The 14,843-nt window shown below is 38.4% G+C and overlaps 1 protein-coding gene across 9 annotated transcripts in view; it reads right to left on the bottom strand.

Annotated features, from left to right (window-relative positions):
• Positions 1 to 2,905: 2,905 nt before the first annotated feature.
• Positions 2,906 to 14,843, bottom strand: part of LOC129718325 (uncharacterized) — a 530,334-nt gene continuing 518,396 nt past the window's right edge. For all 9 annotated transcript variants that reach the window (XM_055668998.1, XM_055668992.1, XM_055668993.1 and 6 more), the window contains one exon: positions 2,906 to 5,824. In XM_055668998.1, the coding sequence (XP_055524973.1) occupies positions 5,591 to 5,824 (234 nt within the window). In that variant the 3' untranslated portion in view covers positions 2,906 to 5,590. The remainder of the gene's footprint in view (positions 5,825 to 14,843) is intronic.

Here is a 14,843-nt window from a genome sequence, read left to right as displayed (position 1 = left end):
AGAACCAACGGGAGAGTAGTTTTCGAAAGTCACAACACACCGAAAATCCTTAGATAAGCAAAGCTCACCCGGGTCGAAGAAACGTTTAACCCGGAGGGGACGAGAAAGGTGACTAAGATAGTTCGAGACCGCTTCCTCTCCTGGAAGGGAGGGGTCGCATACAAATGAAACACAAATTTCTGCACATCTCGAAAACTAACTAAATAAATGGAACCAAATTTGGCATGTAGATGTTTTTGAGGCTGACATATATGTCCATGATGGTTTGACACCCCTCCCAACAAATGAAACACAAATTTCTGCACATATCGAGAAATAATCAAGTAAATGGAACCAAATTCGACATGTTAAGGTTTTTGGGAGTAAAAAATATTGTATTTTCATGGTGGTTTGACACCCCTCACACTGCTGGATGGGAGGGCTTCTATACAAATCAAACACAAATTTCTATGGTGGTTTGCCACTCCTCCGTATTCTGAAAGGGAAGAGATATTTCAACCAGTTTTTTCGAAAAACAGCCTAAAATGATCGGGATGTGCACAGGAGCCAAAAATTGACTCCAGACGCCATTTTTAAATTTAAGATGGACTTTCGATTTCTAATATGGGTGTTTCCGGAGCCAGAATGACACCGAGATGCCAGAAAATGCCATTTTGAAATCCAAGATGGCGACAACCGGTTTTCAAAGAACAGCGGAAAATGACCTAATACTCCCAATATGGGTATTTACGGTATCGTAATGATGCACTGAAACCACAAATCGACCTCAGACAGCATTTTGAATTGTAAGATGGCAACTTCCGGTTTCTGGAAAACAGCCAAAAATGACCAAACACCATCCAATATAGATACAGGCATGGAGAAAATAATAAATACACTTGCAGTGTTGGATAATTTTTCGTATTTGCGCACTGATTTTAATTGTTGTAGGATGTTATGTTACGTCATTATGATCCGCAGACACTCTTTTTAAAAGAGGCACGGAGAAATGACTGAAGAAATTTCTTTGTCGGTGATTCCGATTTTTTTTTGCGTGAGTTAGTGTTTTTAAAGTGGCGACAAAAATAAATACACTATTGAAATATATATATACAAAACAATCCAAATTAGCTTTATTTCTCTACATATTGTTAGCGAAGTGATTTTTTACGTTACAAAACTCACTTTTAAAATTTTGTGGCCTGTTTTTTGTTTTGTAAAGCCATATTCAATCTTCGTGGAATGCTTACCACCAGGTTTTCACGAGTAGAAGCTGAACTAGCATTTCACGCTGCCTCTCCGACGTTCCACAAGTCTGTTTTATTCTTTGGATGATGCTTTGCAACCTAAACTTTTCTAATATTCCATATAACTTCTAAAAGATTTAAATTAAAGTCTGCGCTGGTCAAACTAATAATTTTTTATTTTCGTTTGAGAATCATCTTCGTGTTTTCAATGCTGTATGTTTAGGATCGTTACTCTCCAACGAAGAAGCATGTTTTCTTTGGCATACGGAAGCATTGCGCTACGTAAAATATCTACACAGTCGTTAGTATTCATAGTCTATGTTATAAAATCAACGGGTTCCAAACCAGCATCAGAAAACAGTATTACACCGTTCTGTGGTCACTTCCAAATTTTACTACTTTCGTGGTTAACTGTTCATTGAAGGCAGTATTTACCGGTCTCCTCACCAGCTGCTGACCGTTTGAAACAAAAAGGTTAAATTTCGACTCATCCGCCCAAAACACGATATGCCATTTAGTTGCACCCTAGTTTGAAAACTTTTTAGAAAATTCAGTTCTTGCTAAAATTTGTCGCTTTTGAAGTAGAATAAAGTTTCCTGTGTACCTAGGTGGTCGATTTTGCTTCCATATGCCGAAAAAAACATGTAACTTTGCCGGATCTCTATGCAGTATAACGATCCTAAACATACAGCATTGAAAACACGAAGATGATTTTCAAACGAAAATATAAAATTATTAGTTTGACCAGCGCAGACTCCTAATTCAAATCCTTTAGAAATTCTATGGAAGATTGGAAAAGTATGGGTTGCAAAGCATCATCCAAAGAATAAAACAGACTTATGGAACGTCGGACAATCAGCGTGAAATGCTAGTTCAGCTTCTACTCGTGAAAACCTGGGGGTAAACATTCCACGAAGATTGAATATGGCTTTACGAAACAAAAAACAGGCCACAAAATTTTGAAAGTGAGTTTTGTAACGTAAAAAATCACTTTGCTAACAATATGTAGAGAAATAAAGCTAATTTGGATTGTTTTGTATATATATTTTAATAGTGTATTTATTTTTGTCGCCACTTTAAAAACACTAACTCACGCAAAAAAAATTCGGAATCACCGACAAAGAAATTTCTTCAGTTATTTCTCCGTTCTTCTTTCAAAAAGAGTGTCTGCAGATCTTAATGACGTTACATAACATCATACAACAATTAAAATCACTGCGCAAATACGAAAAATCATCCAACACTACAAGTGTATTTATTTTTTTCTCCATGACTGTATATGCGGAATCAGAATGACGGATTTTGAAATCCAAGATCACGACTTTCGGTTTCTGTAAAATAGCCTAAAGTGACCGAATACTACCCAATAGGAATATTTTTCGGAACCGGAATGATGCAAGAAGCTAAAGCTCTCTAGAAAGGGGAATGCAGAAAAGTAGATTTTCTTATACAAATTTTCCTCCAAATTTGAAATGTCTGCGCCATGCGTAGACAAAACCAATCGACTTCCGGTAACTTTAGTATTGTTTAGAACCACAAATGGAACCAACTAAACTTGGTTCTGAAAAATCGATCACTTTGCTCCATCTTATTGTACATACTGGAAATGACCCTCTTCCCCGTTTTCGTCCATTCCTTTGGATAGATTTTCTTTCTTTTGTGAATAAAGAAACAACTGCTTAAAGTTTTCGTTCATTTTATTTCTGCATTCTTCTCCGCGCTCGGTCGTATTTCTTTGCCTTCTTCTACTAGCCTCTCGTTTCGGGTAGCTCTCAAAAGATTCACTTCCCATCTGGATTGTTTTTTTTTCTCCCTAGAATACACTAGCGCTCTGCGGGCTGGTCTATTGCAATCTTGGCCGCGTTGCGGGTCTGTTTTATGCTCGCTCATGCTGATTCATCAAAGGGAAACGGGATAAACAAGCGACAAACCGGGTAACCGAAAACTTGACATGATGGAGAGTTTTATGGAAATTTTTCTAGGATGCTATTTTTTCGGCTACTAATTTATTTTTTTTTGCACGGTTCAAACCGTTTTGTTTCAACCGGAAAGGACTGATAGAGCTAATTATTAGTGTATAGTAAAGTGTGTTGGTTATTGTTCAAGGGGTTTCATCGCTTGTATTCTTTTTTTGCTCTCCTATGATTGGTTGTAAGCACAATGTTTAATTCTGTTCTCGTCCGAGTTTCGATACAAAATGGTTGACTTCCTATGGGTTATTTTTTGTTGGGAGTTACTTGCAGTGCTTATTGTGTTCAATGGTTTGTTCGTTTACTGCTAGGGGTGTTGTTGTTTCTAGGTTGTTTTTTCGAAAATAAGATTATAAGGAGGGAATAACCAAGGGGTAAATTAGTTTCCATTTGCAAAGTAGGAAATTAGCATGGAAATTGTGTGTTTGGTTTGTTGGTGTATGTGTGTGGTTCTGTGATTCAGTGAATTGTTGTGTGAATGTTCTGACCTATTAGAATGAACGTGTCGAAGAGTGTTATTACACCTATACCATTGTAAATTGATATGTATCAGTGTTGCAAATGTGTATGTTCGTGTTTCGTTTTGTTCTGTTGTTGCTATTTTTAAAATATTTCTTACTCGATACGATGGAAATGAAATGCGATATGGTTTCGTATAATTCTTACAATTTGTTTTTTTTTGTTTGTTTGATGCAACAATATACAGTGGGTCTGGATGATAAAATATGCAATAAATACTGCTGCTGGAACTAATCTGCCACACTTATGCTAATTATAATTGTATCACCTAAGCAGGTTCCACAGGTGCTTGCGTGGTACCTTTTCCCTCTCTATGTGTTAGTTTTCGCTACGGTAAATCAGTATTTACAATAGCAGGGTTAGTAGATCCTAGTGGTTTTGACGCTATATATTAGATGTTGTTCTCTGTATTTATTGCTAACATCATTTCGGTTTCATAGAATAGTTTTAGTGTCATTTTTTTGTTCTCTAACAGTTTACTTCTCATATTTAACAGCATTATCTAAATGTTTTTTATTTTCTTCTTATTATACCACTCGCCTGTTTCCGTTCACTGCTTTTTTAGTTACCTTCAACATACAAACTATTTCCTAAATTTTACAATTTTTCTCTATATTAAACACTTGTTTTTATTTTTTTTTTTTATTTTCAGGAAGACATATTTTTACGATTGTGATCTTATCTTGCTTATTTTGTTGGTCACACCACAATGCACTGCATCTAATATGCTTGGATAGAATCACACGAAAGCCATAGTCAGCAGAGGTTGATTTTTTCCCGATGTGGTCGGAAACTGATGTGTTACGTTTTTTTATTGTTATTCTAGTAATTGTACCTCGAACATTTTCTATTTCGTAAAATATTAATCATATAGTTCCCAGGGGAAATCAGATTAGAATTTTCTTGGATTCAACAAAGCGAACGCCAAACATCAGTTGTCCTACCAAATCTCATCAACATACCTAGATACTACCTAAACGGTGTTTGTGAGTTTAGTATTACGACACACACACGCTTCGACTTCATCGCTCACTCTTGTTCAACACATTCCTACAGGAATTAAGCGGTTTTGTTTCAGTATATAATTTACATAATAAAAGTAACAACCACCATCGCTGCCATTTTGCGCTTCTAACACTCTCTAGTATGCACACATTCAGCCAGACTTTTCTGTAAAGAGGGCGGCACAGACAGATCCCAGATGCCACAACGACGTCAGTACAGTTTTGAGTATAGCTCCAGTTTTTTCTTATGCGCGCCCATCCTGAAGTTTGGAGGGAGATATTCTAACTACTCACAACTAACGTCGAACACAAATCAAATGTATTCATTTGCACTACAATGTACAATGGCTAAGTAGGTATTACTTGCTAGCTTGCTTTGAAGCCGGTTTTGCTGGTATTAAAGCCTTTCAGCACGTTAAAACTTACGCGATCACACCCACCTGCTCGCTAAATATTTGGTTCCGACCATAGTTTTCCTACTTACATTAGTGAACGAATAAAAAAAAATGGCAAAAAATAACTCGAAAACTTCAACGCTCTTCGCTTATGTCGGTGAAAAAACGTAACCTTTTCCCGTTTTGCTCTGTGTCCATCATTCACAGTATCAATATAGATATACATAATGGATATAGTGTAACAGTGGCTTAACAATGTCATCGAGTAGGAGTTAATTTTTACAAACCTTTCATTTACAATGAGTTTACACCCTGCAACAGGAAAGATGAGGGCTGTTTTGCTGAACTACGCTGCTGCCATATGCAGTTAATGGTGAAGCCGAAAACGAAGCGTATTTGGAGATATTGGACGATATCGTATGATGCTGATGATGATGACGTGGATGGGTTTCGCTTGCTGTTTGCCGGGCTTAACGTCACGTAGGCGATGCTCGGGGCAGCTGCTGGTGCCACCGCACGAACGGAACAGCGGCCAGCAGTATCAGCATAAGGTGGTGGCCGTGCGACCGCGGACCAGCTCGGCTCACTTCCGGCCAGACCACCTGCACTTCGGCCATCTTGAAAATGCTCAACAGACGGTGGGCGGACATCTCGACGTGTTGGGTGTTGATCTGGTGACTGATGGTTTCGAGGATCTTTGTACAGTGGTCCTGCGGGGGAGATTGTGCGGAATGGTTTGGTAATTAGTAAAGAGATAACGCTTTTCAAACTCACTTAAAATATTTCAACCAAAATATATAAAATTTCTAAAAAGTCCAAAAGCTTGATGGTGAAATGAAAAAATAAGTAGTAATACATTGTGAGGCCAGTTTTTGCAGTAAAAACTTGCCTGACAGAGTAAACTCTACACTCTACATGTGAAATTTGTACTCGTTTCTTTGAAAGAAATAACGAAAAATTCTTCTTTTAGTAACAAATTTGTTACTTAAAAAGTAATAAGATTCATTTCAGTCAAATAACGACACATATTATGGTCGTAAAGTTGCTTTCATTTCCAATTCATCCGGTGTACACGCATTAGTTTGTTTGTCGAACAGATTCGGAATAGAGGTATACATTTACGTAGAATTGCTTCTTTATAGGTCTATAGGGTGTAAAAAAAAATCTAAAATCGAAATTATGTGCAATAAAAATTCGATCAATTTTTAATGGATTTCTTTTGATTCCACATCAATTGATTAGAAAATAAGTTACGTGTTCATCAAAACGTAAACAGCTAGAATTCTACGATGCTATTGAACAATTGAAAAATGTAGAACCTTGTTTTAAACGCAGACTGCTATACTATATACTGCTATACTATATATTATGAATGTTTTCTGAATCGGGATGATACCCAGAGGCCGAAAGTTGACCCTAGGTACAATTTTAAATTTCAAAATAGTGACTTCTGGTGTCTGGAAAACAACCTTATACAACCAAATATGGGTATTAGTGTAATTGGTATGATGTACAGGCGCCAAAAACCATCCTGGATACGATATTCAATTACTTGGTGGTGAATGATGATCAAAAGCCATAACCCAACATTAGATGTCATTTTTCCATTTTAACTGTTTTTGAAATCACCCTAGTAAAACATAAATGAACCATTTTAAAATTAAGTTTTAAGACTCAGACAAATAATTTACAGTTGAGTTTATTTTCTACAAAGCTGGGAGTTAATCGAATTATGCCTTTTTTCCTGTTTTCGACGAAAACAAAACAGCTTGGATATTGGGAAGAACATTTTCTTGGGCAATTAGTGACGCCGGATAAAAGCTCTTTCTGTTACTCGTTCTGGCAAGTTGCCACTTGCCGGATGATTCGCGTTCTATTAACTCTAGCAGCGTTCCCAGCCAATTCCATAACATCCACAGCAAGGTGAATTGTAGCAGCCAGATTGATAGCTACTCTTGTACCAACCCGCATAAATTACGAGTACTGGCCGTGACGTTTGTAACCGTCGGTTACAGAATCCAGTATGATTTTTATTTGTGCTTAAATGTTTAGTCATACTTTCACGTTGATATTTAAGGGTTATCATAAGTAGGGTTAGTAAAATGTATTGGTATGTAAATGGTATAGGTAAGTAGGGTTAGTCAAAATAAAATAAGTAGAAATACCAGAAATTGTAAGCACACTGAACAATATAAACATCACATAGTTGGTACAAGTGGGTGGTAAAATGGGCAGCACCCATCCAGTATGACAGATTTGTTGAGGAGGAGGAAAGCTTTTATACAGATGGGTGTCAAATTGATTGAGGCGCGAAATATCGCGCATCCATCGAAAAAGATTGGCGGAAAAAAGAGCGCGAAGAGCCTTCTTGCTAGCCCAAATTGCCAGCCATCATCAGATAGTATCTGGTAGTCGTGTGCATAACGTTGAAATCTAGAAAATTAGAAGAGTTCTTGTACGAGTTGTCAGTGGCAACATGAGTTGTTGCGGCCCGTAATTGGCCAAGCGAACGTAGTTTAGACCGTGGCATACGGTTAAAGCAGCACACGACCGGCCTAGCGAGCCCTGGATGCACGCTACGTCTAACCCGTAAAGGACCAGCGACAGTCCTCTGGCTTAGAGCCATCACCGCAAAGGAGGACTTACCCCTCTCGGCACGGTCACTCCGGTATCGTCCTGGGCCTGTCGATCTACTCAACGAGGGAAGACCAGAGAGAAACACCAGCAGACTACGTTTGAGTTGGCTACCTCCCCGCTCCCCGCCTTCGTCGATAACCACAGCAGCGTCAACCCTCAGCAGCAACGAAGCAGAGCATTACGCCGCCGCAACGGCAGCAGCGTCGCCCACACCGAGCAGCAGCAGCGTCATCTTAAGCAGCGGTACGTACCGATCATCAGCCATCCCCACACCCACACACAAACACACTCACAATAGAAAATATTAATAAATCACTCAATATTCTCGTTCAAAAATAGTTCTTTTCAATAAAATAGTTTCCTTTACATAATTAAGTGCATTTTAAATATAAATCAGAATACAATAGCCCAAATAGCAAGGTGAAAGTAGTCTGCACCGTTGATCGCGAATCCCCGCTGATTACCCAGTAGTAAGCCGATCCTGGGACCATCGTCACAGGGTCTCTTGCTACTGAGCTTTCCCGGTACAGACTATAGAGTAAAGAAGTCAGTAACACGTTAGAAGCCTTAGAACAGGCTGTACGTCTTCTCTACGTTTACCACCCACGTTATAGGAACGTAATCGTAAGTGGGCGGGGTTCCGTACTCGGTATTATGAAAAAAATTAAAAAAAAGTTTAGCTCCGCTGCGCGTACCTAAAAAAATGTAAATTCTTCAATATTACGAATCTTCAAATAAATTTTCAAATCATCGGCGTAAACAAGTCTGCAACCAATTCCCAGAGCGCTAGCCGCGTTGTTAAAAAAGATGATAGTGGCCCAAGATTACTACCTTGCGGTACATCAGATTTGTTCGTGAAGGAAGTAGAGACAGTAGCACCGAGCTTAACCTGAAACGTTCTATCACACAGAAATGATTCCAACCACTTGACGAAACGTGACGATGCTCCCAATCGCGATATTTTTTTCAGCAGTATACAATGGTCGATGCGATCAAAAGCTGCTTTTAGGTCGGTGTAAATAACATCGACTTGCGCTTTGCGTTCAATTTCAGCGATACAGTTTGATGTGAAGTCCATGAGGTTCGTTGCTACGGAACGGCCAGGTATAAATCCATGCTGATCGGAGGAAATGCAATTTTTCGTGCAGTGCTCACAATAATTTCGAACAACTTAGATGCCACACACATATCAGTAATTTCACTATGGTTTCCTATATTTTGAGGTTCACCACTCTTGAAGACTAGGAGTGCTCCCAAACCTTGGGAAATTTTTCTCGCATCAACGATTGATTTAATATGCAGCAAAGTGGTGTAGCCAGAGTCTCTGCACGACGGGATAAAAGTACAGCCGGTATTTAATCGGGACCAGCGGAAGGAAGTTTTCAGATTTCTTGCAGCGGTGAAAAGCATTTGAGGCGTTATTTCAAAAATGTCAAGGTCAATGAGGTTAGCTGGAACATTGGCAACGGCGCGACTTGCGTTGTCGTTAGATACACAATCAGAAGCAAATACTGAAGAGAAAAATTTTCCGAAAAGCTCACATGAATCAGTTAGATTCGATATCATCAAGATAGGTTTTTCGTAGGGATTGTGGTTCCCTTTCGTTTTGAATTTATTAAATGCCAAAACGTTTTTGGATTTCTCCACCAGTCAGTTTGAACATTCAGGACATATGATTTGTACAGGCTTGAATTCAACTTTCGATACTTTTCACTTGCACGCTTGAAATTTTGTATCGAGTCAGTTGACCGCCGGCGACGCACTTTTCGTAGGCAAGCGTTCCGTTTTCGTTTCAGTTCTCTTAAGTGGCAAGAGGTCCATGAAGGGTAAGAAGGTCGTTTGGAAAACGGTAAGTTTTCGTTGAACCATGAACAAATAACTGAACAAAAACTTTCGGCCATCCGATCAACATCATCAGTTTCCAAAAGAGTTAGCCAATCAAGACATAAGTAGAGAATTCTGCGGAATCAATTTTGCGGTAATTTAATTCGCGCCTGCCAATTATATCACAGGAACACGCAACCTCATGTTTAGCAGGAATAAAAACCGTTGATGGCGAATGATGCGAATCAACCGGCACTACCGGGGCAACAAATCTGTTAGCAGTCAATTGAGTGTCCGAAGAGTGGAATACTAGATCTAACACTCGGCCGAGATGGTTACGATGTAAATTAGCCTGGCTTAAATTCAAGTAGTCCATCCCGTCAACGAGTGCGGCACTTGCTGTAGAAAGTTGAATAGAATTCTCATGTTGAATAATGAAATTGCAAGTATTTGAAATCTTTCATTCTGCGTTTCACTCTATTTTTGATATCTCGGAAGACGGTACTCTACGTCGAAATCACAAGCTGAAATCATTCAAGGTCATTTCTCTGGCCTATAAACAAAATGTGAATGGTCGGTTCTTTAAATTCGATGATGTAATTCGTTCCATACAGTCATCGCCAACCTAATGGGCATTTCTGCAGTCGGGATAACCGAAAATCCACCCCTAATGCCATGTTGAAATCCAAAATGGTGATTTCCGGTATCAGGAAATAAAACAAAAATGGCCACATACCACCTAAAATGAGTATCTATGAAATCAGGATTATATCTAAAGGCCGTAAGCCGACTCCAGAAGCCATTTTATTTATTAGTGCCTAGTACACAACCAGTGGCTTTGTACACAACCATTCTTTTTTTTTGCTTTATATAGTATGCAAATGTTAATGATTTTGATAAGTCTTTATATGACTTTTGGAATCACATCATTACACAAGAAATACAAAAGGGTTTGCCTTCTTGCAAACGGATTCAAGACATGTTGAAAACACAGACTCATCGGTTTAGGGGAATCAAACAAATTTGAAGTTCCACCTGTATTAATTTTCTTCTATCTATAGATTCGATTTTCCCTAAGCTTCATCACGTTAATTATGAACAAGACTCATTTGTACAGCTTTCGCGTTCGTTGTCTGGTCGACTTGTTTTGTTTATTGTCACGATTTGGAGTCACAACCTTTTTGTAAGTCGACAGTCAGGCTCGTTTTTTGGCTTGATTCACATTTGTAGACGACACTCCCAGCTTGCTTACAACATCTCGGACGGAAAGTTTGGTATTTCGCTTGAAGCTGCTGGTCACTCTTTTCGTCGTTTATGCGGCCTTTGCATTTCAATTTCCCCCCGGTCCTGTCTTCTTGCCTTGGTGATGGTTGATTTGACCACATTCAACAATTTTGCCAACTTGGAGTGCGAGTTGTTTTGACTTTCGCAATACTTTATCAAAATTTTGATGCGTTGCTTCTTTTGTTTCGACGCCATTTTCACAACTTAACAGTAAATAAAAAAAAACATTCGTTTATGGGGACCTAGACGGTAACGTTTTAATCGCAATATATTTTATATCTTTATTTTGCCAATATCAAAACTGTCATAGAGGACGCTCTTGGATGTCATCAATAAAGTGTCATCGCTCAGTACATTTTTCCCCTGCTTTTGACGTAGAATTACGTCTTCCAGGAAGTTCGACTACATAGGGATGTAAAATGAAAATTCAAAAACGGAAAAGGAGACAAAATTTGTCCCTTTTTCAATGCTCTAAAGTCGTTCAGTTTTCAATGGATTCAATCAATTTAAAATTTAGCCATGCAACTGCCCAAATGCAGAAAATTGTAATTTGATTATAAAAAGCATTGTACTAATTTAAAATTGTCAAAACTTGTTGAAAAGCAAATTTAGACCTCCGATTGGTCGCTTAATGCTTGCTTTCTCTAGCATTGTCAACATAATTTCATACCTAGTAAACAGGGAATGCTTCATTTGGGCTTTAAAAGAGACTGCTTCTGCTCAAACCGATCATTTTACTAGTGGATGGCGACAAAGATGGTCCTAACAAGGTGGCAGCAGCGGTAGTGTGGTAGCAGCGTTAGTGGTAGGTGCAGCGGCATGTCCTCTAGTAAAAGACCAAAAAGGTATCAGCCTTCTGTGCAAACATCTCAATAGAGTATAGCATCTTGGATCTGACTTTTTTTTATCAGTAAAGGATAGTGAATTGGGGCAATGTAAGCAAATGCTCCGGGCTCCCGACTCAAAGGCCCCCTAGTCCTAGGCCAGACATGAGAACGGGAAGACAGAGTGAAGAACTTACTATAGTCGTCACCTTCTCGCGGAGCGTGTGATCATTTCACAATCTGTGCGTTAAGAAAAGAGAAGCTCGCGACAGTATCTGTCCCGGGCCCCAAGCGCCTAATTCCAGCCCTGAGGATAGTCTAAATTAGAAAATTCTTCCTGTAGCTTCACAAGGAGCTGATGCTGCAACTGGTTTTGTTTTGAGCAATTTCACAAAAAACGGGCAATCAATTTAATGGACCATTTATAACTTGACTGCAACTTTGCATAGATGTTTCTATGGGCAAAGGATGCCATTTTGTAATATTGGTTTAATGTTTTGGAACACGACTAATTTTTGAGAAGTCACAGCTTCTCCAAAACGAACCACTAAACATGCTAAATCTGTGAAACCGAAAGCTAGCCAGTTTTATAACAAACTTCTGACCAAATGATCGGGATGTGTTATTATGGATGATGAAGCCTACATCAAATTAGACTTCAAGACTCGGCCAGAACCGTTACCGAAATTTTATACCAAACCGAAGGATGGATGTCCCCGATTGAGTGAAAGCCATTCACATCGAAAAATTCGACAAAAAGCTGTTGCAAGCCATTGTCGAACGTGGAAAAATGTCTCGTCCGTTCGATTCGACTGCCACAATAAATGGCAAAATCTACGTGAAAGATTGTTTTGCAGAAAATTGATTAAAAAGCATTACAATCGTACAATCTTTTGGCCTGATCTTGCTTCCTCTCATTACTTCAAGGGTGCGTTAGAGTGGCATCGAACAAACAATGTCTCGTATGTACTAAAAAAGATGAGTCCACCAAACTGCCCTGAAGCTTTCTCAATCGAAATTTTGTGAACTTTTACGAAGGCAAAGCTAAGGAACATATAAAACCAGCGGAAAATGTTTTAAAATTTAAGAAAGATTGGCCAAAAATGGTGAAAATGGTTGGAGAAAGCACTGTGCAAAAGTCTATGGGCGGTGTTAAGAAAACAGAAGGGTTGTGTGCAAAGCCATGATCACAAGTTTGTGGCCAAAACAATTTAATGCATCTTCAGAGGAAGTGGCCGCCAATGTACCTCAACAATGTAATGATTTGTTTGGATCAAAATCAGACTCAGCAAGTCTGCTGCTATCACCGCTGCTGGTATTTGCTACTGCTACCGCTCTTGTTAACCCCTGTCAGTTTTTGGGTTCCTAAGTTTGGATAGTCCTTCCCACAAGCCGTTAGTAAAATGATTGGTTTGAGCAGAAGCAGGCTCTTTTATAGCCGAAGTAGTGCATTCCCGGCTAACTAGGTATAATATTTAGTTGACCGTGTCAGGGAAAGCAAGGTTAATGTAACCAATCTGAGGTCTATATTTATTATTTATATATTGAAAATTAGAAAAACATATTCTCTTTATTAAACTGTTGGATGAATTGATCGAAAAACCGAAAACGCCAAAAGTAAAGTCTTGTTTAATAAAACAATTTCGTTGAAGACGTTGAGTATATGAAATCAATTTTTCGCAGTCAAATCTAAAACGATCACGATTTTTCGAGTTTGGACCATTGTGCACTGTGAGATTTTTGATTGAATCTTTCCACCTATTATGATTGTCATAAAATATTTTGGAACTTATTTCATGAAATGATGGTTAAAAACGTGCTTCACAATAAGTTTTTCGTTGTTTTCATATCACTTTTTTTTTACTTCACGACCATCAAAAGGGCATTACTCACCAAAGATTCAGGACGTCATAACGAATCGAATGGTGTACTCAGTACTGTACTGTACATATAATAATGGCCTGTTCAAGCACCGTGGTGTGTTTAATTGTAATATGTGTTGTTTGCTTGCTTGCAGTTTGCGTGATGATATAAAAATCACAAATATTGTTCACATTCATGTCAGTCTCCAACGGATTTCATTCATTCTTACAGCTGTCGATTAGAAAACTAGCTATGCGTTTACCAAAATGCAAAAAATTTGATTTGTAATGTACTACCCCTCGAAAAATGGAGCACCTTGTTTATTTCAACTATTAAAAATGATGAATCCGTTTATTAAATGTTGAATACAATTTATTTTCTTTTTTTTTTCAACAGGTAATCATAGGAACCTGTTGTTCCTATGTGCTTAAAATAGTTGCCATAGAAAAATTATAGCCTTATAACCTTTCCTGTGAAATTTGGTGCATGTAGCCAGTAGTGTAGAAATGCATCAACTTACGTCAAAGCGTCACGTCCCGAGTAACGATATTGGGCTTATTAAAGTTTTATCATGCTTGATACAGCCAAGATAAGCGCTAAAAAATTCTGATATAACCAGATTTGTTACTTGGGTAATTGCCCGCCAGTTTGTCGTTTCAACTTTATGTTTACGATAAAACTCATTTAAGTCTTTAAGAAAATGTTGGTGGCTAGCGGCACCAACATTCACAAGAATGGTTAAAAGCTTAAAATTTTTCGTTTTTTCTTAGTTTGAACTGTGGAGCCACACCTGTGCTACTGTCAAGAATAGTAAGGCGCCCATGTTGCTCCCTTGAGGGACACCAATATCAATCGGTCATTAGTTGCTTCTAACATCAATAATAAAAAAATGTTTCCGATCAAACAGGTAACCTTTATCGTTCCCATGTCGAACAAGGTTTTGAAGCAAACCTTAATGGTCTCTGGTGTCAAATGGTTTTTTTCTATGATAATTTTTTAAGATCCGCTCATCGATGAACTAGGTAAAGGCAGTTGCCATCCTGGAACCCATAAAAATTTATTCATTAATTTATTTACTTATTTCATCTGATCTACAGTGATCTACATAAAATGTAATGTGGATGGAGAGAGCTCATTGAAAGTGGTCACAAGTTAACTCTCCTCAAATGTACGTAAAAACCTAATCATCTTTTGGCAAATAAAATAATAACTGTCAGTATCTTCGAATATCTTAAAATAACAATATAGTTCACTCTCGAATTTCCCATATATTTCCGTGAAGACAGACAGGGAACAC

This window comes from Wyeomyia smithii, chromosome 1 (assembly GCF_029784165.1).
Source record: "Wyeomyia smithii strain HCP4-BCI-WySm-NY-G18 chromosome 1, ASM2978416v1, whole genome shotgun sequence".
NCBI lineage: Eukaryota > Metazoa > Arthropoda > Insecta > Diptera > Culicidae > Wyeomyia > Wyeomyia smithii.
This window is presented reverse-complemented; position numbering and strand designations above follow the sequence as displayed.